Source organism: Pteronotus mesoamericanus, unplaced genomic scaffold, assembly GCF_021234165.1.
Source record: "Pteronotus mesoamericanus isolate MK-2021 breed Mesoamerican mustached bat unplaced genomic scaffold, CSHL_Meso_final scaffold_85, whole genome shotgun sequence".
Classification (NCBI taxonomy): domain Eukaryota; kingdom Metazoa; phylum Chordata; class Mammalia; order Chiroptera; family Mormoopidae; genus Pteronotus; species Pteronotus mesoamericanus.
In genome coordinates, this window is record NW_026555329.1 from 72,794,879 (window position 1) to 72,821,825 (window position 26,947).

Here is a 26,947-nt window from a genome sequence, read left to right on the forward strand (position 1 = left end):
ACTGCAGGCGCCCTCATTACAGCCTAATGGAGATCAAAGCCTTAGCACTCACTATGCTTCTCTGGCAATAGCCAGCAGGGGATAGTTATGGCACCGGGCTTCTGCTTGGCCAAGGTGGAAGTCTAGGGTTCCCACTGGCCTCTGCTGGTGGGAAAGGGAGCACATTTTTTTCCCCCTTGGTATTTGGAGTAGAGCAGTTACTGTCTAAAAATTTTCAGTCTTGCTAGGCTTCCCTTTTCCCGGTCCTTTGGGTAGAGGGGGTATACTTTTGTGTGCCTTTTGTTGTTATTTATACCTGATGGTGGCTTCATGAACACCCATTTTATTATATTGAATATAAGGCTGAACGAAAACCTATGTTCCTTGGGTTTTGAGGTTTCTAGCCAGTCTGCCACCTTGTCTCTACCTTTAACCATCTTATGATTATTTGATAGAGAATGTCTAGAATTTTTAGCTATACTTATCTGGAGGAATAAGAAAGAATGCGTTTATGCAATCTTATGTAAAATGTATTGTCACATATTTAACAGATTTTAATTATTAATCCTTTGTTAGTACCATGTGTTGGGTAGATCTTCCAGTTTGGAGCTTGTTTTCTCACTTTCTTCATAGCAACCTTTTGAGTAACTGTAGTTCTTTTTTAATGTCAATGAAAAATTCTATTGTGCCCTGGCTGGTGTGGCTCAGTGGGTGGAGTGCCAGCCTGCGAACCGAAAGGTCACAGGTTTGATTCCATCAGGGCACATGCCTGGGTTGCAGGCCAGGTCCCCAGTTGGGTGCATGGAAGAGGCAACTGATCGATATTTCTCATACATGTTGATGTTTCTGTCCCTCTCTTTCTCCCTCCCTTCCCCCCATAAATAAATAAATAAATATTTAAAAGTTCTATTGAAAATCTTATTCAGGTTATTAAAACTACGTTGAGTCTATAGGTATATTTGAGGAGACTTGCCATCTTTACTATCATGAACATGATTTTTTTTTATTATTATTACTTAGATATAAGAACCTATTCACAGTTTAGATGAGATATATTGGTTTAGTGCTCGGTAGATTTATATTAAAATTTAAAATTTAAGCTCATGGATGTAGAGAACAGATTGGTGTTTGCCTGAGGAGAGGTTGGGAGTGAATGAAATGGGTGAAGAGCTTCATAAGGTACAAATTTCTATTTATGAAATGAATAACAAGTCATGGGAATATAATGTACAGCATGGTGACTATACTTAATAATACTGTATTGCATATTTGAAAGTAGCCAGGAGAGTAGATCTGAAAGTTTTTAAAAGAGAAAAAAAAATTTTGTCACTGTATATAGTGACAGGTGTTAATTGAACTTATTATGGTGATTATTTTGCAGTATATACAGATATCAGATCATTGTGTTGTGCATCTGAAAGTGATGTATCTTAGTTGTACCTCATTTTAATTAAAAAACTTAAAATGCAATTTTGTCTTTACAGTTGGAGTCATTCGATGTCCAGTTTGTAGCCAAGAATGTGCAGAGCGACACATCATAGATAATTTTTTTGTGAAAGACACTACTGAGGTTCCCAGCAGTACAGTAGAAAAGTCTAATCAGGTAAGTGTATTAAGTCTTGAATCTTTTGCCTTGATGACAAAAAAAGGGTGTCAAATATTAGAACATTGTATGTGTGAAATCATGTACTATTTTAAAGGTATATACGTTTATAAAGAATAATAAATAATTCATCTTAAGGAATAAAACCCCAACATGATAGCCCTGATGGCACCCCTGCTTTCCCTATCCTTTGAGAGGAAACAATGATTCGATATTTGACATCATGTGATTTCATTTCTTTGTAATTTTACTGTGTTGAGAATTAGATTTTTAAACGCCCCCCCTTTAAAATTTTTTTCTATTTTGATGATAAGCTCTATAGTGGTACATATGAAAATTTTCATGTCTTTGATCCAGTAGTTTCTGCATTTTAAGAAAATCTTTTCTGCATGGTGTCTTTTTAAAAACCTTATTTGGTAGCATTATCCAAAATATTCCATTTAGAGATCCAGTGGCGTTTTTTCTTTTCTTGTCCTGTCTTGTCTTTTCTTTTTAAAGACTATTTATTTTTTAGAGAAAGGGGAAGAGAGGGAGAGAAACATTGGTGTGCAAGAGAAACATCGATGGGTTGCTTCTTGCACACCCCCAATCAGGAACCTGGCCTGCAACCCAGGCCTGTGCCCTGACCAGGAATCAAACTGACAACCTTTGGGTTTGTTGGGGGATGCCCAGCCAACTGAGCCACACCAGTCAGGGCCAGTGGTGGTTTTATTTTTCCCTACTTCCATAGACATATGTGGAACATTTCTGTTGGCCTCTTAAATCTAAATGTCAGGCTAAGTCATGTATTAGTCTGCTTTTGGATCATGATTCACTGATAGTTTCTTTTGGCAGTTCCTTTAATTTGGAACAGATCTGTGATGGAACTGAATCTGATTATGGAAAAATGATTATTAATCTAAATGTAAAAATCTAAAAAGTAATGTTTAAGATTATTCAGTAGCCACACAGCTAAGTTTCTGTACTTTGCATTTTCAGCTTGTTTACTCTTGGAACTATAGGAATTTAGGTTCACTTTAGATTAATATGACCACTACTAAAATATGTCTTCTTTTTTTTTTCCCCTCAAAATTATCTACAACTCTTCCTAATGTGAACTTCCATCAAAAGCCAAAACAGGGTTTGGTGCAGGGAATAAACTTTTCTAATTGTTGTGGAACCAGCATTAAGGAATGGAGTAATCATTATTTATGTGAGCTACAGTGTCAAATAACCCCCTGAAAGTTCCCTTCTGAATACTACTGATTTTGCTCCTGTATTCTAAAGTGTCATATCATTTTGCTTTATATATAATGTTTACATTAAATGTATTTTGTTAGTCTGATCATAACTTCAGTTGTAGTTCATCAGGTGAGCTCTAGTGGTACATGTTGCGTGATCAGTCCAGATAATTCAAAAGCAAAGTAGCATGTATAATCAGCAGGGTAGAATAATGCTACAACATGAAATTATGATGATAAGAGATGAGAATTGAAGGGATTCAAATCTAAAGGACAAATTTAAGAGATTACTTTATGCCTCTTTATACTCAATTAGTTTTCAGTAAGTTTATTTACTCTGCTTCTGTCACAGAAACATAAAAGAAGTCATAATCAGTTAATCTAGGTATAGAATCCAATAGATATCTCTAATGTTAACTCAGTGAGTATGGGAAGAGTATTAAAATAGGTTCAAAGAATAAGGTGCTTATAGGGATATTTTGGGAAGAAAGGCTAGAGAGGTGATAATGTAGGATGAATTAGAGTTAGGAAGCACTAGGTGAGATATAGTGAGAGCCGAACAGACATGGTGGTGATAAGGAAAGGAAGGGGAAAATTACAGTCCACTCAGGACTTGATATACCTGATTGCATGTAGGAGATGAGAAAGGCCTCACTGCCAGGATGGTGGTTCCTTTCAACAGAGATAAAGAGGGCAGGGAAGTAGACAGAGGGAGAGAATCAGTTTTGAATGTGATTGAGTTAGTCTGGAAGACTAAGGTAGAGATACTATCTGTGGTCACAGTGGAGCTCTGAAGAGTTTATAGGTGAAGATAAAATTTTTAAGTTTTTTGGGATGGATAATTTCAAGCATTCCCAAAAATGTGACAGATTAGCATAACAGGCTCCCATGTACCCATTACATAGCTCAATAATCATTTTATTTTATGTAGGATAATCTGACACTTCCCACCACCACTAGATTATGTCGAAGTTAATCCCAGGCTTTATATCATCTAATCCGTAAACATTTCAGTGTTTATTTCTATGAAAGCAATTTTTTTCTAGAAACATAATCACCGTATTAATTTATGTGTAAAAATTTATAGTAATTCCTTAATATCCTCAAACATCCAGGCAATGATCAAATATTTCTGTTGTTGTTTCTTTTTTTTAAAGAGTAGTTTGTTTCTTTAAGGAACTAATAAGGCTTACACAATGCATTTGGTTGATTTGTCTCAAAAATATCTTTTATTGCCCTGGCTGGAGTGGCTCAGTTGGTTGAAGCATCGTCTAAGTACACAAAAAGACTGCAGGTTCAACTCCCTGACTGGGTTGCTAGTTTGATCCATGGTTGGGGCCCGTACAGGAGGCAGCCAATTGATGTTTCTCTCTCACATTGACCTCTCCTTATCCCTACTTCTTCCCCTCCCTCCTTTCCCCTCTCTCAAGTTCTCTCTCCCTCCCTCCCTTCTTCTCTTTCTAAAATCAATAAACGTATCTTTGGGTGAGGATTAAAAAAATATATTTTAAAAAATATTTAGTCTCAAATAACCCCTTTGTCTTACTGGCTTTCTTTTTCCTCTCTTTTAATATATTTGTTGGGTAATCTGGGTTGTTAGTTCAATAGAAATAGCCTTATTCTGAATTTTGCTGACTATTTTCATAGTCATTCAATGTGCTTCTCTTCCATATTTTATGTAAACCGGTAATAAAAATGTAGAGGCTGGTATAGATTCAGATTTCATTGGGTGCAAGGAAGTGCGAGGAGGTGGCCTGAGAATACCTCCTCTCATATATATGTCCGTAGGTATTTCAGTTGGGAGGCATATGATTGATGTTTAGTTGTCTTTCTCTTTTCTGATGTTAGTGTTCATTAATGATCACTGCCAAAATTCCATATTTCATTAGGACTTTGTGAAATTATGATATTCTCATTCTGTCAGTCCCCTTTATTTCATCACTGGAATACAAAGAGTACTTTCTCTCTTCTTTAGTTAAACAGGGAAGGTAAGTTAAATGTTAATTCTTTCCCTTTTGTTGCTAATTTTTAGAGTAGTGACAGTTTCTTAGTATTTTTCTGAGGTGACTTAGGAGTGGTAGGTATTTGTGTTTATTATTATAAAATCATGGATTATTAACATAAAATGTGTTGTAGTTATTCTTGTTGGTGTTCAAATGGTGCCATTTGGCAATGGGAACTTACGTTGATTCCCAAGTCCTTCTGATATAATTATCACAAGTTATTGTTGTCTCCTTTGCTTTCTCTTTTGACAGGATACTGTTCATCTTCTGTTGTAGACCTGGAACTAGCCATTTGTCCTAGGATTTTTGGTTCCTTTTAATCAGAAATGGGATTTGGAGACCACAGTTAGGGGCTAGGGATGCTCATCACCATTGTGTTGGTCATTTTTCTATTTCTTTCAATGGAATGACTTAACAGGTACATTTTACTTCAAAAAAAGAGAAAGAGAAAATACTTCAGAAGTATATATGGGTATTTATAAGTCTAATTTATAATTGTAAGGTTTTATATTTTTTATTTTATATTTACTTCGCTTCTCCAGTACTTGAAATACTCATTCTTAATTACATTGACGTAATTATTCATTTTCTCCCAATTATATGAAAATAAATATTAATCTATTTAGTGATATTTTTATTATTAAATATTAATGTAATATATAAATGTACATATAAATATATAATACTGTTATGGGATAAATGCCCAGAAACTTAATTATTCTTACCAACACAGTAAAAAATTACAAATCAGTAAGCCTACTCTCAAGCAAAGATTATTAGTGCTAAGTTCTAATACGAAAGCAAAAGCAAGGGTGGCCAGCACCCAAGTGACCAAAAGAAGTGGCCAAAGACCCCCCAGCCAGAAGCAGAAAGAGCCAAGAGGGCCAAAATAGCAAGTTCTTTGTTCTGAGGACTTCATAGTTGGTGGGATAGGGGTGAAGTTACATATTAATTGATGGGTCAGTGTGCCAGCTTTCCCAGGAAGATACAACTACCCAAACGTAGATATGGGGGTCTTTTAGCCCAAATCCTTATCTTCCTCCAGACTCTTATTTGTTCATTTTGTATATGTAGTGGGAGGCAGGCAGTTAATCACAGTTGTTTTATAGATTTTTCCCTGGGCACTTTACACCCCCCTGCCCCCATTATCCCCCTTTCAGGCCTTGGGATCAATACACAGTCTCAAGGTTTTCCTCTTCCCAGCCAGTGGAGATGATCCACACAGACTTTCAAGGGCTCCCCTCCTCCTGCACTGTCATAGTTTACTTGTGCTTTTCAGAATGCCTGGCAGCCATATTGAACCAGGCTCAGGACTCCTAGGTAGATATGTCTTCCTTTGCATTTAGCCTCCTGTATTAAGTTCTTCGTTAGATTGCAATGGTGAGGGCCCTGCCTTTATTTCCATTCTATCGTAACAATACTCATATATTACAGGGTATATTATGACATTCTTGGTACAATCAGGAACCATTTTTAAAAAATTATTTATTTTTCAGAGAGGGGAAGGGAAGGATAGAAACATTAATGCAAGAGAGAAACATCAGTCGGTTGCTTCTCATAAGCACATAGACTGGGGACTGAACCTGCAACCCAGGCCTGGGCCCAGACCAGGAAGCAACCTTTGGCTTTGCAGGATGACGCCCAACCAACTGAACCACACTAGTCGGGGCCAGTCAGGAACCATTTTAATTAATTTTGTAATGTTAATTATTTTTAATTTTTTTTAATTTTTAAATTAGTTTCCATACAATATTATATTAGTTTCAGATGTGCACCATAGCGATTAGACATTTATACAACCTGGGAAGTGATCACCATGTTAAGTCTGGTGCCTGTTTGACACTATACATAGTTATTAAAATATTATTGACTGTATTCTTTATGAAGTACTTTATATCCTCGTGACTATTTTTATAAATGGTAATTTGTAATTTTTAATCCCTTCATCTTTTACACCCAGTTCCCCCAACTCCCCCTCCCATTGGCAACCATAAATTTGTTCTCTGTATCTATGAATTTGTTTCTGTTTTGTTTATTGGGTTTTTTTGGTTTTGATTCCACATATAAGTGAAATCATGCAGTATTTGTTTTCCTCTGACTTATTTCACTTAGCATAGTACCCTCTAGGTCCATCCCTGTTGTATCAAATGCAAGATTTTATTTTTTATGGCTGATAAATATTTATTGTATATATGTCCCACATCTTTATCCATTTGTCTATGGATGGACACTTAGGTTGCTTCCCTATATCGTGGCTATAATAAATAATGCTGCAGTAAATATAAGGATATATACATATGTTTTTTTGAATTAGTGTTTTGGATTTCTTTAGCTAAATACCCAGAGGCGGGATTGCTGGATTATATGGTAGCTATATTTGTAATTTTTTGAGGAGCCTTCATACTGTTTTCCACAGTGGCTGCACAAATTTGCATTCTCACCAACAGTGCAAGAGGATGCCTTTCCTCACATCTTCACCAATACTTGTTTATAATTTACTGATGCTAGCCATTCTGACAGGTGTGAGGTGATATCTCATTATGGTTTTAATTTGCATTTTCCTGGTGATTATTGATGTTGAGCATCTTTTCATATGTCTATTGGTCATCTGTATGTCCTCTTTGGAGAAGTGTCTGTTCAGGTTCTCTGCCCATTTTTTTCACTAGATTGTTTGTTTTGGTGGTGTTGTATGAGTTCCTTATGTATTTTGGACCCTTATTAACCTCTTATTGGGTATATAATTTGTGAATGCTTTTCCCATTCAACAGGTTTCCTTTTTGTTTCGTTGGTTTCCTTCACTATGCAAAATCTTTTTTGTTTGATGCAGTCCCATTTGTTCATTTTTTCTTTTATTCCCATGTCCAAGAAGACATGTGCAAAAAAATATTGCTAAGAGCAGTGTCACAATGTTTACTACTTATGCTTTCTTCTAGGAGTTTTATCGTTTCAGGTCTTATTTTTAAGTCTTTAATCCATTTGAGTTTATTCGTGTATATGGTGTAAACGGTGCAGTTTCTTTCTTTTGCATGTATCAGTCCAGTTTTTCCCAACAACATTTATTGAAGAGACCATCTTTACCCCATTCTTGCCTCCTCTGTCATGTATTAATTGACCATGTAGGCATGGGTTTATTTTTTAGTTCTCTATTCTGTTCTGTTCATCTTTGTTCTTTTTCAAGACTGCTTTGCATACAAAGGCAAAAGGCTGGAATTATAAGTTGGAATGGGGCTTACAGAATATGAGTTTAAAACATCCAAAGAGGAGGGGCTGCTTCTCTTGTGCTAGTTACTCTGAGCCTTTGGCCTTGGGTTCTCAGACCTCAGAGGGGGAGGAGGAGGCTGATGGTATTGGTATTTCTGAAGCTCACATCTCTAATGTTAGTTTTACAAGTACATACTGGAAAAATGGCAAGCTAGAGCTAACTGTTGCTGTGGGAAGGAACTGCTGCTGCTGGGGTGAAGCAGCTTCGATTGGTGCACACTGAAATCGGTGGCAAATAGTAAAAAGCCCGCTAAGACGATCGAGTCCCTTCTTCCCCTGGCATTGCAGCACCACATGTTCCTGGAATCTAATGTGAAACCGGCCTATAAAGTATAAATATGGCTTGCAGAATAAGTATAGAAGGATAGAGTTGGTGCTGAAGTAGAAATTATAGAATTGCTTCTGCCAAAATAGAAAGCAAGAAAGACGACAAGACTACATGTATGCACTGGAGATACTTAATCATCATCTCTTCAAGTTACTTGAAGTAAATAATTATTCTCTGTATGGTTAAGCCACCCACTTGATAGGCAGGTTCATTTCTTTCACTTTGCTTTTGATATTTAAGGATTTAATTTTTTTTATTTAAATTTGTGTAACTACATATAAAACATTTACATAGTTCTAAAGTAAAATCTGTAACACAGGGTGTATTCAGAGAACTCAGACTTCTTTTCTGTCTCATCTACCTTATTTATTCTCTACCTTATAGGTGACCATTTAATTTCTTTAATGGTTTATGCTTTTTTAATATTTTACATATAATTTTAAGTAATTTTATGTTTTAAAAATATAAGCAAATAAGACATCCCACCCCAACTGCATCTTTTCTTAGATAAGCTGTGGCATGCTATGCTTTTTCCCTTTGCTTTTTAAATTTTACTTTATATAGTACTAGAGATCACTCCCTAGCAGTATATAGAGAGATATCCCTAATTCCTTTTTGTAGCACAGTGTGGGGATTTGGTTTTAGGGAACATTGTTATAGAGATGACAGTTGAAGCTAAGGGAGTGGATAAGACCAATTTCCACATTTAACAAAACTGTACAGGATTAAAGAAAAAAGAGTGGTAGTGGGATTCAGAGGGGCATTCAGAGAGATAAGAGGATCTGGAAGTTTCAAAGAATCCATATGTTTTCTAGGAAGTTGGAGTCAGTGGCATCAAATGCTGTTAGAAAAGTTGATGATAAGAGCTGAGAAAAGGCAGGGTTTGGTTAATAGAAGTGTTACCCAAGTATTTGGAATTTGGCTAATGTAAACCAATGACTGAGGGGGAAATTTTTTCCCCCAGTTGCTCATGATATCATGAGGACAACTTATATGTTGGGTAACTCAGGGAATACCATGTGCACAGTTACACAAGCTGGAAACATAGGAGCTATCTCTTCTTTACCTCCTATGTGCTGTCCATTCTCCACACAAGTCTGTTTTACTTTCTAATCTCCGTATTCATCTCCACTCCCACCCACTCTCACCTAAACCACTGAGAAAGCCTACTTGTGTCTGTACAGAAACACTTGCTTCTTTTCTAGTCTCTTCTCTACATTACACTGGCAGTGATTTTTAAAATGCAGGTTTTGCCATGTCACTCATTTACTTAAAAGCTTTTAGGAGGCTTATTTAGTCAAAGACCAAATTGTCTTGCGGCCCTGCTTGATCTGGCTCCTGCCTGCCATGCCACCAGCTTCTCTTGCCAGTCTTCCCCTTGACCTCTCCATTTCAGTCATACGGCTTTCTATCTTGTCTTAGAACGCACTGCGCTCTTCTTGCTGGAGGCTTTTGTACCTGTTGTTCCATCTGCCTAAAAGGCTTTTCATCAGTAATTGATGACTCAGCTTTTCATATTTGGGGTTGATATAATCTTCTCAAAGAAAGCCTTGCCTAGGTAATCTCTCCTCTCAACTATCCCCATCCTTCCAACCCCACTAAAATGAGATCAGTTTCTTCCTTCATATGTTGTTAACAGCTTCTTATATTTTTTCTTTAGGGTACTTTTCAGTTTGTAGTTATGTACATGTATTAGTGTGATTATTCCAATAATGTTTGTCTCACATTTAATCTTCACTACTATTCAGTAAATTCCATATTACTAGTATTACTATCCTCACTTTAAACATGAACAATCTAAGTAGCCTGCCCAAGACTACCCAGTTGGTAAGTGGGGGAACTAGGATTTGAACCCACAACCCGTGTGTGAGACTAAGTATCATAAGGACAGGGACTGTTTGCTTTTCCTTATTGTTGACTCCTCAACACTTAGCATAATGCCTGGAATACTTGTTATATTGAACTAAGGACATGTCTTTATATTTCCATTTCATTGGTTTATAATTTAAAACATAATGTCAGTTTAAATTTACAAATCCTGTTAAGAAGACAAATGATAGAGTCAAGTATGGTTGTTGTATCATTTACATAGGACTAGTAGTATAACCACCTTTTCATTTTTCTCCAAAATGAGTGTGATGTGTTTCTTTTATTAGGTATGTACAAGCTGTGAGGACAATGCGGAAGCTAATGGGTTTTGTGTAGAGTGTGTTGAATGGCTCTGCAAGACATGCATCAGAGCTCATCAAAGGGTGAAGTTCACAAAAGACCACACTGTGAGACAGAAAGAGGAAGTGTCTCCAGGTAATGAATTTGTTCTTTTAATCTCTTTTTTTCTCTATCCCTCCCACCATCTTTTCTTCCTACACTGACATGTTTCGATACACTTACAAGCATTAAATATACTCTTATTTTTGTAAAACAAAGAGGTCCATGTTATAGTTGAAATTTGAATACTTACAAATACGGTGTGAACAGAACAGAAATACAGTTCTTCTGCTTTAGAGTCATACTTCCAACCCGCCTTTCCTATAAGTGCCTTAATTTAGTGTGAATGTACAGCAAATGAAAAAGTAAAGTTGCTTTTTAAACTCATTTTCTCTCATATTTTATTTCTAAGATGACTGTCTTAAAAAAAGTTTTGTAACTCCCTCTGATATGCTTATAGCAAACCTGTTTTGCGATATTTGACATGTAGATAACCAGAGAAGCTCTGCTTTTTATAATAAATATGGTTTCAGGGTTTTGAGCATGTTACTTATACTGTAAAGTTCACAAATACTTTTTTTATTATAAAACATGTAACTTAAAATTTGCCATTTTAATCCTTTCAAGGGTACAGTTCAGGGCCGTTAACTGCATTCACAGCCTTGTGCAGCCATCACCACTGTCCGTCGCCCATTCATCTCTGCCCCAGCCCCTGCCGACCTCTAGTCTGTCTCTGTGAATCTGCTTATTCTAGATACTTTATACAAGTGGAATCATACAGTATGTGGCCTTCGGTGTCTGGCTTATTCCACTTTTCACAATATTTTCAGGGTCCATTCATGTAGCATTGATGAGAATTTTGTTGATTTTTATGGATTGTTAATATATTTTTGTTTAAAAAGTTATTTCACTGTTCTTCATTGAGTTAACCAGTGTTTGTATGCCCATTTTATATTCCTGAAACTTTGCTCGGTACTAGAGATAAAAAGCTATATAAAACAGGTCATTTCCTACCCTTCAGGAGTTATTTAGCATGATGAAGATTATCAACAAAATAGCAAATATAGTTTGGCCTCATAAATTCTGTGGGAGCACATGAAAGGAGTGAATCCCAAACTCAGATTTGGGGATTTAGGTTGGAGGCCAAATCTGAGGCTTCAAGGATGCACGCATGGTTCATCACATGCCGGAGACAGGATGGGGAAAACTGAAGCACACGCACAAATTTCCAGAGGAGGGAAGTTGAGTGTCGCTGGAGAGTGAGATGCAAAAGGAGGAGTAGGAAGAGATAACGTTAGGAGTCTGGAGACACAGGGAAAGGGACGATAATTTCTGAGGACACTGTTAAAGAGAAGACACAAATGAGAAAAAATCAGGTCTTGATTCAGGTATATTTAATAGATTAGTGCCAGAAAGACTTCTGTTTTTCTTCAAAGCCAGCCATCTGTTGAAAAAGAGAGCAGGAAATGGAAATAAAAGGTAACAAATATGGATGATATTTGAAATAACTTCAGTTGAAAGAGAGCTCCAGCTGTGGAAATAGGAGGATTACTTGGTAGCATCAAGATTACATTTGCTATGTAGTCCTTAAAATGTCCTCCCTCAGACCACAGCCATCTGGTTGTGCATATAGAGAAGAATTGAACTTACTCTTTATCTATACTTAGTAAGTGTACTTAGATACATGTACCTAGGGTTGGGGTTTAGGTGGACAACTGTTTCAGAAGTTCAACAGGGTAAGAAATGTAGATACATGGATTGAAATGAAGAATTTGGGGATTTTAACTGTATAAAGGAAGTGAGGTCGATAGTATCACTTGATAGGGTAAAAGAAATGTTTAAAGACTAGAGATATTTATGAAGTGCAGTGAGAATAGTTAACCAGGAACTATGGGATTATGATTTTAGGAATGGAACAGTTATGGGCAATCAAAAATCTAGGGTGGGATCATGATGTATGTTAAATGGAATAAGTAGCTAAAATAAAGTGCAGGACTCTGGAGATGAGCAAGTCTGAGAGGCTTGTCTTTGTGTGGTAATCTGTGGATTTCTGAATCATCCACAATGATAATGACAATAACTTAGTCCTAGGAAGATGACTGTGAATCAGGATCTATGTGATGTCCTAATTATCTAAATCAAAAGCTTCATAAATAATTATTTCTGGACAGAAGGTACCAGAATGTCTGAAGCCAACTAAGGATGTATGATCACCCTATCAACTATGATGCCCAGATCACCTGAACACCAAGAAGGATACAGGGAAGATTTTCAAATTAGGAATCTAGAACCATCTTTGCATTGCTGGAATTCTTGTAGGATATTTGGTCCTATTCAGAACATCCACTAGGACATATAATTCATACCAAAAGATGATTGAAATTTGGTCCTGTCAGAAATGTCTGTGAGCATATTCGATCCTGTCAAAAACATCCACACTTAGAAAATATCCCTGAGTTCAAATATCCTATGACATTTATTTGTACTTTTGGTTTATAGAATTAATACATTAAAAAAATCATGTTTTACTGATTTGATAGTTGTATTGTCTATAATAACTCTTCTTGCTTCAGTAGCCTAATTGGTAATGTCGTATGGCAAGGACCAAATATTATGGACCTTTGGAATGTATGAAATGTCTCAGTGGACATTTTGGACAGGATCAAATGTCCACTAATTGCTGGAATTAATTCCATTTGGTCTTTGTATGCTGTGCTTTTAGTTTACTTTTACAGTATTGCAAATTTTCTCTACCTGGTTATTTTTTTTTTCATTATGAATTTTATATATTTTTATCTTTTTAATCTGATTAGGTAGTAGGTTATCTTATTTGATTTTTAATAACCACAGAAGTAGTTCTTAAATTTACTTACCTAATTATCTGTTATATTTTTAGCTCATTAATTTTATCTTTAATTCCTCTCAGCTTACCTCACTTTTATTTTAAAGTTCTATTATTAACTTCTTTGAGATAAATACTTGATATTTATTTTCATTTTTTAAAGAATTGTGTTTAAAGCTTGATTTATGACTTGCTGCTCCACTTTCTCACTATTTTTTTAGATATTCTACATTTATGGTTATACAACAGTTGGGGATTTCTGAATTTTTGTGTGGTTTTCTATTTTGGCAGAGTATAAAGTAATGATATGGAAAGATGTTCGTGATATATATTAAATTCAAAAAGTAAATTGCTGAAATTCTGATTATTATGAACCCAAGAATTCATTAAAAGAAAAAGGGAAAATTTTCCCAGTTTGGGTTTTGCTTCTGGTTTCAACTTTATAATTTTATTATGTTACGATCAGCAAATGTGAGTCTGTTAACTCATTCTACTTGCTGACACACATTTAAGGATTTTGTAAATGTGGATAATATATTAAATTTCAGATAAATAAATATATGTAAAAAACAGAAACCATAAAAGCTTATATATGAGGGGGAAAAAATAAAAATTTTTATATCTAGAAAGGAGGAAGCCTTTTTAGAAGCGGCTCTCAAAAATTAAAGCCATAAAAAATACAAATGAATAAATTTTTCTATAAAAAATTCTAAGGAATGTGCTTGAAAAAAATATTAAATAAGTTTACAATTTGATAAGAAAGAATTGGACAGAAAAGTAATAGAGGTTATAAACAGGCATTTCTTAAAAGAAATGCAAATCATTAATGAATATGTCAAGCTGTTTCAAATTATTAAAATGTATCTAAAGTTTGTGAAATCTCTTTTTTCTTACAAAATTGGTGAATAATATTGAGAAAACCTCACAGGAAGCTAATAGCCAATTTACACTGGTAGGAGTACAAATTGGTACAATTTTGGGGGGAACCAATTTGATACGTATGTATAAGTTACCATTTGGCCCAACAATTCTATTACTAGGAATTTGTCTTACGGAAACATTCAGTGATTTATACATTTTGTTTTAGCATTACCACATAATATTAAAAAATGAGAAACATTCAAATGTCCACTGATAGGTGGTTTATCCATCTGATGGACTGCTATACAGTTAATAAATAAGTAGATGTATTTACCAACACAAAATGGTATCTAAGAGCTAAGTGGAAAAAAAACATTTATAAGACAGTATGTGTAGTGCCATTTTTTAATTTTATAAAATATTCACTAGTATATGTAGTTACATACATAGAAAAACATTCAGAGAAATACATACCAGGTTATTAATAGTGATTATCTCTGAAGGTGGGATTATTTCTCAAATGTTTGGATTTTACACTTAGTAATTAGTGAGATAACTGGTGTTTACTGTTTAATAATTATGTTTTCTGATTTTTTTCCATTTAACATTATAACATAAGCATTACCTAGTTTCATCCCTATTCTGATTAATTATAGAGAAATTACATAGATAATTATAATAGTGAAAGCTTTATGATTATTTCTGTGTTAATAGGTATCCTTTGTTGGGATTTTTGCAAAAGGGAGGAAATAAATTTTTTTCCATCTTTATTAGATTTTCTGAATTGCATTTAAAAAAAATTTCTTCCTATATTTGGAATAGAAAATATCAGATTAATTCACATTCACTTATCTGAGCTATTAATACTTTAATTTTGTAAAGTATATTTTTAACTACATGTTTTCTGTTTTCCTGAATTAATTTGAATTTATACATTGGAAAGTGAAAAGCTCATTTATATATTCCTTCTGAAATGCTGAAAATACTTAACATTTTAATATCTGTAAAACCTAGTGGTAGTGACACTGCCCATGAAACAGTTTGTAGCTCTTTGATATGTCAATGAATTTAAATTTAAATAATAAGTATTTCCTATTCAATTATGTTCATTTTGTTCTTTTGACTCCTATTTTTCCTACAGAGGCAGTGGGTGTGACCAGTCAGAGACCAGTGTTTTGTCCTTTCCATAAGAAGGAGCAGCTAAAGCTTTACTGTGAAACATGTGACAAACTGACATGTCGGGACTGCCAGTTATTAGAACATAAAGAGCACAGGTACCAGCATCTTTCATTATATACATAGATTTATAATGCAGCTTTATGAGACTAGAGGGTTGCTGGCCCCCCAGACAAAAGACAGTCCGCAGTATTCAGGAATATTTCCGCTTTGGCACTGTCGACATTTTAGGCCTGATAGTTTTTTGTGAGGGCTCTCCAGTGCTTTGTGTGGTATTTAGCTTCCTCTTTGACCTCTATTCACCAGATTCTGGTAGCAGCCTCCCAGTTGTCACAACTGAAAATGTATTTGATCATGGCCTTGGGAACAATGTCACCCTGAGCCTACCACTAGAACCACTAGCCTACATACTGTTTTAAAATATGTGGAACATAGCCCTGACTAGCATGGCTCAGTTGGTTGAGGTCATCCTGCAAAACAAAAGGTTACCAGTTCAATTCCCAGTTAGGGCACATGCCTAGATTGCAGGCCTGGTCCCTATCCGGGTACATGCGAGAACAAATCAGTGTTTTTCCTCACACGTGGATGTTTCTCTCCCTCCTTTTCCCTCTTTCTAAAAATAAATAAGTAAAATCTTAAAATGCATGCAATATAAAATGAGATTTTACATTAAAAAAAAGACCTTTGGTATTTTGAGAACATGGAAGCTGTTGTATCCCTGCACCCCTTATATGTTCATGTTAGCATTCTGCTGGAATTGACTTTAGTGCTCTTTAGAATAAGGCATGTCTTTTCCAGTTCATCATAGTTCCTACTAGGCTTACTTTTTTCTTTTTAATAAAAGGTGAAAGATTTATTCACTCTGAAGAAAAGCCAGAATATTAAATCTTACTTTTAAATCTGACCTTTAAAGACATTTGAATTAGCAACCTCTGATTTAAACAGTAACAGTCTGATTGATTTATACATATATAATTGCTTAAGATGGTATAGGCTTCTAATAATGGCAGACTAGGTAATATCGATCAACCATTTCAGTGAGGATAGAAAATCTGGACTAAATACAGAATCATTGATAAGAAATTTTAGAGCTCAATAGTAAAGAATTGCTAGACCAGTTGGGTTGGAGTGAGGACAGAGAGTGGTAAGGGGCTTTTTTCCCCTTTGAGACATTTGCCTGGAGATTGAAGTGTACTTTTTACTAGGTTCACAGGGCTGGGATGGCAGTAGTTGGAGTCCATGTGTCATAGGCATTGAAGTCTTCTCCTTCCTTGCCTTGCGTTGGGACCCTGAAAGTCTACACTATTATAATAAAGATGAACTATCTGGTTAAGTGATTTCCCCTCAGGCACTAAAGCTCAGCATCAAATCTTCTCTGCACCCAAAGTTGGATTAAATTTAAAATATATTGCTGGTGCCCCAAGGTACCTGGTAGAATTAAATACAAGTCTTCCCTGGAGAAAGAAAACATCATTCTAGGCCTAAAATTTATTTGATAAAGAATTTTGCAAAATGGTTCAGCCAACACATAATTAAAGAAAACCCAGTATGCCAGGAGATAATATAATGTGAACAAAACCTAGTAGATAGAACAAACAGTATAAAAAGGCCCCCAGGGCTGCATCTTATATTGAAGATAAGAGACAAAATGGAAAATTTGGATAGAGAACTGAAAAAGAATGAAAAGGAAAAGTCTAGAACTGAAAATTAGAATAACTGAATTTAACTCAATAGAGAGTTTAATAGCAGATTTGACATAGTAAGAAATGAGAATTAATGAACAAGAAGAAATTGAAGAACATTTCTGGAATGAAGCTTGATAAACAGAAGAGTAGGCAGTAGAAGAGGGGTAGAGATGATGTAACACGGGGTGTAATTGGGTTCTAAGAAGGAGAGAAGAAACAATGGGAAGGAAGCAACATTTGAGAATAGAAGATAATGGCTTAGAACTTTGTAATACTGAAGAAAGACATAGATCCAATCCGTATTTAAGAAGCTCTGTCACACCCCCTCCCAGCAAGATAATTTAAAAAGTAATGTTTTTAAGAGCAAAAGGAAAATAACTGCAGAACTAAAATGCTATGTTCCCAGCAAACATATCAAATAAGGTTAATTAAAAAAACATTTTCAGACAAAATAAATTGGGAGAATATGTATCCTATAAATCCTAACTCTAATGAATACTTCAGGCAGAAGAAAAATGGTAAATGATGCATATGCATGACAGAATGAGAGCAGTTAAAATAAGTATGAATAAATCTAAATAAATGTTGACTTACAGAGCAATAAAAATGTCTAGTTGGTGTGCATGATATGTGTGTTGTATATCATACAGCAGACATGTTAGGACGCTTATGCATAATTTAGGATGAGGGTAAAAAGGTACGGATCAGCATTAGTTGAAAAGTTGTAATCTGCATTTTGTTATATCTAGAGTAGGCACTGAAAGAAGAGTAAAAGGGGAGAGAATGAATTACTTAATAATTAATCATTCTAACTGCAGGTCAAAGAAAAAAGCAATGAAGTACAGACAAGGTTTAATAAGGACTTTTTAAGTTGATGCATCTATAAATATATTTGTAATTATAATAAATGTAAATGGATAAAATTTTCTAAAATAAAAGATTTCAGGCTGGATAAGAAAGAAAATAGGAAGTCTGCTATTTGCTCTTTATAAGAGAAACATCTAAAACCCACGTATGTAAAAAGAATGACAGGAAAAGATGTACCATACAAACACTAACCAGGCAAGCTGGCATAGCAGACAAAGCTCATTATTTGAAAAAAAGGGGGAAGTTTATAATGATAAATGGTTTTCTTCATCTAAAAGATGTGACAGTTCTAAACGTATGCCCCATAGCCTTAAAATGTATTAAGAAAAGCAAGCCCTCTCGTTGCTATCTTGTGCCCCCGCATGTGTGCCCTTATTCGCAGCTGGTCTGTTCAAGACCCCCTAAGCACTAACCCTAGTCTCCAGCACAGCCCCATTTTTCTCTCCAACAAGGTGAAAGAAACGATCATGAACCAGGGGAAACTTGCCAAACTGCTGGCACGAGTGCACGTTGGTGGGAAATAGTTTCTTAGAATGTTGTTTACGGAGGCTTCTCTGGGAACCAGGCATCTACATGACCATTTCAAGGGAACTGCTCGTAGAAAGAAGGTGGTTCACAGAACACCTACAGCAGATGATAAAAAAAAACAACAACAAAGCTTCAGTTCTCCTTAAAGAAGTTAGAGGTAAACAGTATCTCTGGTATTAAAGAGGTGAATATGTTCACAAACCAAGGAACAGTGAACACTTTGATTACCACAAGCCATGCTGAGACAGAGCAGGTGACAGAAGTGCTACCTGGCGTGGAGCAGACACTCTGACTAGTTTCAGGACACTGGCTGAAGCTCTGCCCAGGCAGTGGGTGCGTGGAAAGCACCACTTGCTACCGGAGAGGAGGATGATGGTGGAGTTCTAGATCTTGTGGGGAATTTTGATTCATGTAACTCATGTCTAAAGAATAAAGGAAAAATTATATAACCATCTCAGTAGAAGAGAAAGAAATGTTAAATTAAAAATGTCACCCATGATATAAAATCTTAGCTAACTAAGAATAAAAGAAAATTTCCTCAGTTTGATAAAGATTATGAAAAAACTAATAAACATTATAATGGAACATTGGAAGTTTTTACTCTGATTTTAGGAAGAAGATAAAGATAACCATTTTGACCATTTCATTTAGAATTGCATTGTACTAGAATCCCAAACAGTGTAGTAAAGAAAAAAAGTTTAAGATAAAAATCTTGTTGCCTAAAAAGGAATAGAGGCCATTGTTCACAAATGTGATTATGTACAAAGGAAACCAAATAAAATTATCATCTCTTTTTTCCCCTAACTCTAGCAACCCTGTTTATAATATTTAATTAAGTTACTTACACTTTTCAATTACATTATGTAAAATATTGTATTTTGTACATTTTATGGAAAACTTTCAGTGAAGCTCTTCATGTTATCTTCTACATCATTGTCTATTTCTCTAGAGATACTCTTGCGTCATCTTAACATTTTTTTGTCAGAGATCTTCACTTCTAAGTTAAAATTTTTTTAAAAGATTTTATTTATTTTTAGAGAGGGAAAGAGAGGGCAAGAAACATCAATGTGTGGTTGCTTCTTGCATGCCCCTTACTGGGGATCTGGCCTGCAACCCCAGGCATGTGCCCTGACTGGGAATCAAACTGGTTGCCCTTTGGTTTGCAGGCCAGCATTCAGTCCACTGAGCCACACCAACGAGGGCTGTAAGTTAAATATTTTAAAGTGCCTCTTGTTTAAAAGTGATCTTAAAAGTATTTATAGCTCAAACTTTCATAGTTATGAAATTGTAAAATAGTTAATAAATCTGCCTAAATATCTGTTGATTACTTCTTGGCAGGTCTGTCAAGTGAGCTCTGTAAGCCTCTAAAACTATGATGATGCATAAGTGCCTTTGCCAGATTTTCAAAATAATATGAAGAGTGTTCATAAATAATATCTGTTAAGACTTCCTCTTTCTTAAGGGATAATTCTGAGAGGAGGGGAAAACCTGCCTTGTCGAGATATATTTGGTATTTTAACTGATTGTTTATATCCTTTATACTCTAAATCTTAAATAATTTTTCTATTAGTTTTTTTCTTTGCTTTGGAGCTTTTCCTCATTTTACACAGATATGTTCACATGAAATAATTGCTTTATTTCCTTTCTTCAGATACCAATTTATAGAGGAAGCTTTTCAGAATCAGAAGGTGATTATAGATACACTAATCACTAAATTGATGGAAAAAACAAAATATATCAAATTCACTGGAAATCAGATCCAGAACAGGTAAATATACATTTATTGTATTATAATAAATCATCTTTATATAATGTGTTAAGTATACTCACTTCTGTAACAGACCTTTAACTCATAGTGAAATAGATTTAAGGAAGCTGCTTAAATAACACATAGTTGATCAGACTCCCAGAAACTTTAGGTTTCTGGAAAGTCTGGGTTTGAAAACATCTCTTCAGCCATGAAATTTCAAAACTATTTTGATAATAAACAGCATTTATAGTAGTTCATTTAAGGTATTGATAATTATCATTTTAGGTGTTTTTCAATTTTAAAGAAATAATAGGATTTTAAAAATAATACTGTTTTTTCCAGTATTGTAAAATATTTTAACACTTGATTACATACATTAATGCTATTTTAGGAGTTGCTAATCTTTGAGATGCTTCCTCTGCTGTCATCTTTTAACTGCAATGAATGGGAGATACTAGGACCAGGAGACAGGGATTGTCAAACTGTTTCACACACCTTTTATTTTGTTGTCAGATACAATACTTACACAGTTTCTACGTATTACTTATTATATTTTTGTTCTCCAAAGGAAGAGATCATCAACTGTGCAAGGCTCATGTCTCACGATTCAGTGTGATTTGGGGAGCAAGCCACTGACCTCTGTGAGGAAGAGGGAGTTTGTTTGGCTCCCTTGTTTATCCCACCTAGGGCACACACTGACATTTTGCAGCCTTTACAACACCTATGAAATTCCATGTCCCCTTCTTTTTGTTATTTTGCAAACAAAAATAACGTGTCTCTGACTAAATAAATCAAGAAATGCTTATTAAAAGAGCCTGAGTAAGAGAGGCCTCACGGGGGGGTTTGAGTTGTTCTCAGGCGTTAAATTGTGTAAGTAAAATTGTGTAAGCCTCTTCGTTTACTTGACTGATTGAACAAAAGAGATTCTTAAATATAACTTAACTTTTTCTTGATGCTCCATTATTATTAGTATATCTGTTCATTATTATATATTGTGGTAATAACAGTTTTAGTGTGTATCTCTTAGTTTTTATTTGTCCTTGTCAGCTCTCATTTCATTTTACCTTTCTCTTTCACATAACAACTATAGTTCACCAAAACCTATTTTCCTTACCATATTCTAATCACAATACTGTACTTTCCAAATAGAGTAATTGCCGGGTGTAAAAATTTTTGTAACTGAGTAACTGAAAACTTGTAATAAATATTTATAGAAAAAAAGGGGAGATAGTCATTTCTACCATCTAGTGGCAAATGGTAGCAATTGTAAAATTACTAATTTTATGTAAAAGATTCACCCTTGATGAAATTTACCCTTTTGACTTTTTTCTTACTCGTTCACAATATATAGAGTATGAGCTATGGGCCAAATTTCACCTTTTCTTATTAACATATGGATGTCTATGTGTTTCCACACCATTTATTGTTGTTGAATTGCCTTGGCACCTTTGTAGAATATCAGCTGACCATATATGCTTGAGGAGATTTCTGGACTCTATTCTGTTCCATTGTTTTTCTTTTTTGCCAAAACCCCACTTTCTTCATTACTGTAGCTTTTTAAATAATGTCTTAAAATCAGAGTGAATTCTCCAAATTTGTCTTTTACCGTTTTGTTAGTGGTTTAAGCTGTTTTTACAAAGTAATGCACTATTGTGTGGAAGTATTTTGGTTTTTGAACTGGGGATAAAAATGAAAGAATCTTTGGATGAGGTGTTAATTTCTTACATCTTTATAACCTACCTGATTATAGAAGGATTAAATTGACTGGACTGGCTGACTTGATCATTCATTTTTACACATGTGCAAACATAGCACTGGTTGTCTGTCCCTTTCTCATTCTGTTCTACCACCATGAGGATTTAGGTTTTTTTAATCCGATAGCCAATATTGATGTCAAATAATTATCTTGAAGAATTTACAACAGAGAATAAAATCTCTGCCCTTTTGGTCTTAAGTTTTATAGGGTAACTATGAGAGAAGTGGACAAAAGAAAAGAACTTGCTTTTTATTTATCTCATAATATTTGGTGGGTGCCCCGTTATTCTTTTCTGCCTCTATAAGATATTCTTGGTGTGATGATATTCTTGGTATTTTTTTTTCTGTTCATCTCAATCTCTATGAAAACAGTGTTTCCATTGTTTTCTAATCAAAGAAAAAAACACATTTGGTGGTTGATTAAACAAAGTAGTTGTTCGGCTGCTTATTTAAAGAAAATGAGTTATTAAAAGTAACAAACTATTATTGTCTTTTTGCTTCTTCTGTGGCGGTACAATGGATAGTGTAGCAGTTTAGATGACTAAATAAGAGTGGCACATTTACCCTCTTTTTAGTTGCGGTGAATACAATAGAACTCTTTGGAGTCATTGTTTTATCTTGTTTATTAATCATTTTTTTGTCTTCTTTTAGGCTGAGTATTGATTTTCCTGGGTGTCATCATAATTTTTCCAAACCACATTTTCTTAAAATTTATTTATTCTCTTACAGTTTTATGCATTTTGATTTTAAGATTGAATTGAGTGAATATGTCTTTCAGAAGAATTGTATTTCTGCTGTCTTATTTTCAAGAAAATCAATTTAAACAGAAGGATCCTTGGAAATAACTGAGCTCTTAAGGGTTGAAAACATTTTAGTCTAATGTAGGCCTTTAAAAAAATCTATTTTAAAGATTGTAGAACAAATTTTCTGCCTTAGATTTTCCCCCTCTTTCATTTAATTTTCAGGATAATCGAAGTAAATCAAAATCAAAAGCAGGTGGAACAGGATATTAAAGTTGCTATATTTACGTTGATGGTAGAAATAAATAAAAAAGGAAAAGCTCTACTGCATCAGCTTGAGGTAAGTTACTGTTAATGGGACAGTAAGTTGTAGTGATTTAATATAAGTTCACGTGCATTTGTAAATTTGAAATCTCAGCCTCTTTCACATAATTGTTTTATGATTTAATAGTTTTTCTTCTCCATTCTCATGTTTTCCTTTTCCAGGCTCTACATTGTCAAGCTGATGATTTATGACTTTATAAAAACAGTAGGAATGCTTTTTCTTTAATGTTAATCTCTGTAGTACTATAGCCTAAAAAATTAGAGTGAATCTACATTAAGAAAGTTTAACTGAGGGCAAATATGAATGGGTGCTGTTTAGCAAAGAACTATCTTAACAGCATTCTATGAGGTTAGACTATTTATGGAAAGAATAGAAAAGACATTTGCTCTGGTATATCCAGTAATAATTTTTTTAAACCAAATGATATGATGTTTTATAGATTGTAATTCTTTATTCTGTTTCAGTAAATTTCCAAATACAATAATTCTGAGTGAGAGAATTTAAGCATTTTCTGAGCTTTTGACATACTTCATACGGCAAGTGTAGATAACCGAAATATTAGAAATCTTTTTGTGAAATGTTAACAAAAACTCGACCAAGTAAATTTGAAGATCTTATTGGCTTTATTAAGCAATTCTTGAATCAGGTGGCATCCCATCTAGCAAGTAGGGAGATGCTCCCACTAAGAATGTCTCTGTTCTTATTGTTTACTTCCTAGTGCCAAACATAATGCCTTGCTTGCAGGAGGAGTTCTGTAAATGTTGACGAAATGAATCATTTTAGAGAGTCATTGAAGTGACAATTTTGCATCACCACAGGGATCGAATAGAATTGAGAAAAAGTTTTAGAACGATACTTATACACTAAGTTAGCTTTATTTAGTTGTCAAATATATACATTTAGGGAGAAATGCTCAGAGCATTTTGAATAGTTGTTTCCCACTGCAGATAAGAAAAATATTACTATCTTCATCAGCTGTTTTTACACATCTAATAGTCAAGATTCGAAGTCAGTGTTTGACTTCAAATAATAATGAGGTTACAACTTCCTCATGGTACATTAACATATTAATTGCATAATATTTTAGAATTCTTTTAGTATATTGATGCTGAAGGAATTCACAGTAAAGAAGCAATTTAGAATGAGAAAAGAGCCCTGGCCAGATTAGCTCAGTTCATTAGAGCTTCATTCTGTTACACCAAGATTGCAGGTTCAATATCCTACCGGGGCTCATACAGGAATCAACCAATGAACACATCAGTAAGTGGAACGACAAATTGATGTTTCTCTCTCTCTCCCTCTTTTCCTCTCTCCCTCTCTTTCTTCTCCTCTGTCTTCTCTCCCAAAAAATCAATTAATAAATAAAAAGAATGAGAAAAGAGTAAAAGAAATGTAATGTTTGAGAATTTAAAAAAAAATTAGAAATAATTTAGTCCAACATCTTTATAGTTGACAAAATTATAAGTTCTTTGCTAGAAAGTTCTGTCCCTCCTGCAAAATCGTGACCACTTCCATGGTTTATCAACCATACCAAAAACAAAGACTAAAATAATTGCTTGTTTTTTTTGAAACAGTCATTTAATGAAGAAGTATTCTGACAAGGAGGAATCAGACCCCATTTACAGTAACTATTTTTTCAAGGTTCTGTGATTTCCTTTTTTTAAGTAGAAGGATTTAAACAGTTTTAAGAGTTTTCAAAGCTCTGCTTAAAATAAAAAATGATTTCAGATTGCTTTCTCAGAGATTAGTACTGGCTGTGGGTATTTCCAGACTTCACTGTAAATCAGGATCACTTGCAGATTTTTGTATTTTCTACATAATTTATTGTAAGGGATCAATGTTAAATAAAATATTTTCATCACGGTTTTTTTTTAATTAAGATAAAAAACAAAAATAACCAAATTTCCAATCTCTAGGAATGAACTTGGTCATCAGTATTATTTTTAATCAACTTCACCAGCTTACAATTTTTACAACACCTTTTAAATGTGCCTATAGTCTTCATACCTATTCTCCTGGTTCTCAGAACCCTCCTTTAAGGTAAATAAATGTAGTCAATTTTATGTAGGACCCAAGAGAAATCAGCCCATGTAGTTGTTATTAGGGAAGACCAAGAAACTAGACCTTTTGATTCTTAATTTGCAACCTAATTAAGAGTACACAGAATTTCTATTCTTTCTAGAATGTGTTCAAACAAACAGTTTTTGCAGAGGTCAGAACCAGCCTAGTGAGTTATCTCTGAACTTTAAATTAGATGTGGGAAAGCCATGGACAGTCACTGCCGTTATTCCTTTAACTCCCTTAAATGTCTCTTTTCCACATTTCAGACTGACTGTGGCTAGGATGTAGGTTCACTTTTTATTGAGACTATAAGTCCATATTGAAATGTAGCGATTTTATTTTTAAACTTTTTTTTTCCCGAAACCAGTGGAAAGCCCTATTCTCTTCCCCTTTCCTTGCCAGTGAAGGAGATTTTTGGATAGGGACCTTTAAAATAACTCAAGTTCAATGCTCTTCACTGTTTATTACCCTGTGTTCTTCCTTGTGTACTTCCCTTAGAGAAAGGTAAATCTGCTTTTATGTAGTTTTTCTGAGAGTGCATTGACGCCATCAGTCACTGTGTCATGGGTTTTCAAGTAATTCTCACTCAACAAAAACAATCTTTTTCACCACATCCAAAACATACATGTTATCTGCCATATGGCATGACTAGGCACACACTGGTTGCAATCAGGACTAGAATGCCCAAAAGATGAAATCATGTCACTGAGTAAATCGTGTGATCTGGTAACTTGACTAGATTGGGGGGGGGGGCGGTGCAGGGGAAGCATCTATTTTATTTTGGGCATTGAATGTAACAGGCATCTACTGTATTATAGCTAATCTACAGTTTTTGCTTCTTTTGGGTATGGGAAGGTGCACGAACAGAAACCTGCGTCCCAGAATGTATAAAGGCAGACTGAGGGCAGGGGATGGGGGCTGTGGATGCAGTGGCAGCGGTAGTGGTGGCTGTGGTGGCGGCAGCCACGGCTCTCGGTAGTATCTGGGTCACAGCATTGTGCCGCAGTAAAACCAATTCTTTATAGTGAAGGGGGAAACATTGCAAGTATTTTCCATTTTTTAGAGGTGGTGGTCATTTCTAATTTGGTAATCTGAAAAATGACCATTAAAATACATTTTAGCCCTGGCTGATATGGCTCAGTGGATTGAGTGCTCACCTGCAAACCAAAGGGTTGCCAGTTTGATGCTTAGTCTGGGCACATGCCTGCGTTGCCCATCAACCAGGTCTCCGGTGGCGGGCACTTGAAAGGCAACCACACACTGATGTTTCCCTCTTTTTCTCCCTCCTTTACCCTCTCTAAAAAAAAAAAATCAATTAATTAATTAATTAAAATCTTTAAAAAGAAAAATGAATACATTTGAGGCAGAACTAATTTTAAATTATTGCCTTCTTTTCAGAGCCTTGCAAAAGACCACCGCATGAAACTTATGCAACAACAACAGGAAGTGGCTGGACTTTCTAAACAGTTGGAACATGTCATGCATTTTTCTAAATGGGCAGTTTCCAGTGGCAGCAGTACAGCCTTACTTTATAGCAAGCGGCTGGTAAGATAGACCAAATGTAACATTTAATATACCATCAAAATACAAAGAGAAACAATGGAATTACTGAAATGCTTAATATGCCAGAAATGATCATTGGTCTGTGCTTGCACGCCTTTTACCTATTTCTAATTTTAACTGAAAAAATGCAGAGGTGGTATTTCTGGTCAAGATGGTTGGTTAGGTGAACACGGCTCACCTCCTTGTACAACC

The 26,947-nt window shown here is 35.0% G+C and overlaps 1 protein-coding gene and 1 pseudogene across 4 annotated transcripts in view; both read left to right on the plus strand.

Annotated features, from left to right (window-relative positions):
- The window catches only part of TRIM24 (tripartite motif containing 24), a 103,435-nt gene that overhangs the window by 42,366 nt on the left and 34,122 nt on the right, over window positions 1-26,947 (plus strand). For 3 of the 4 annotated variants that reach the window (XM_054564151.1, XM_054564152.1, XM_054564153.1), the window contains exons 2-7: window positions 1,464-1,582; window positions 10,551-10,698; window positions 15,447-15,579; window positions 20,213-20,329; window positions 23,032-23,146; window positions 26,591-26,737. In XM_054564151.1, coding sequence (XP_054420126.1) covers window positions 1,464-1,582; window positions 10,551-10,698; window positions 15,447-15,579; window positions 20,213-20,329; window positions 23,032-23,146; window positions 26,591-26,737 — 779 coding nt within the window. The remainder of the gene's footprint in view (window positions 1-1,463; window positions 1,583-10,550; window positions 10,699-15,446; window positions 15,580-20,212; window positions 20,330-23,031; window positions 23,147-26,590; window positions 26,738-26,947) is intronic. The other variant, XM_054564154.1, reaches the window with a different exon arrangement.
- On the plus strand, window positions 18,396-19,010 carry LOC129062943 (transcription factor BTF3-like; annotated as a pseudogene).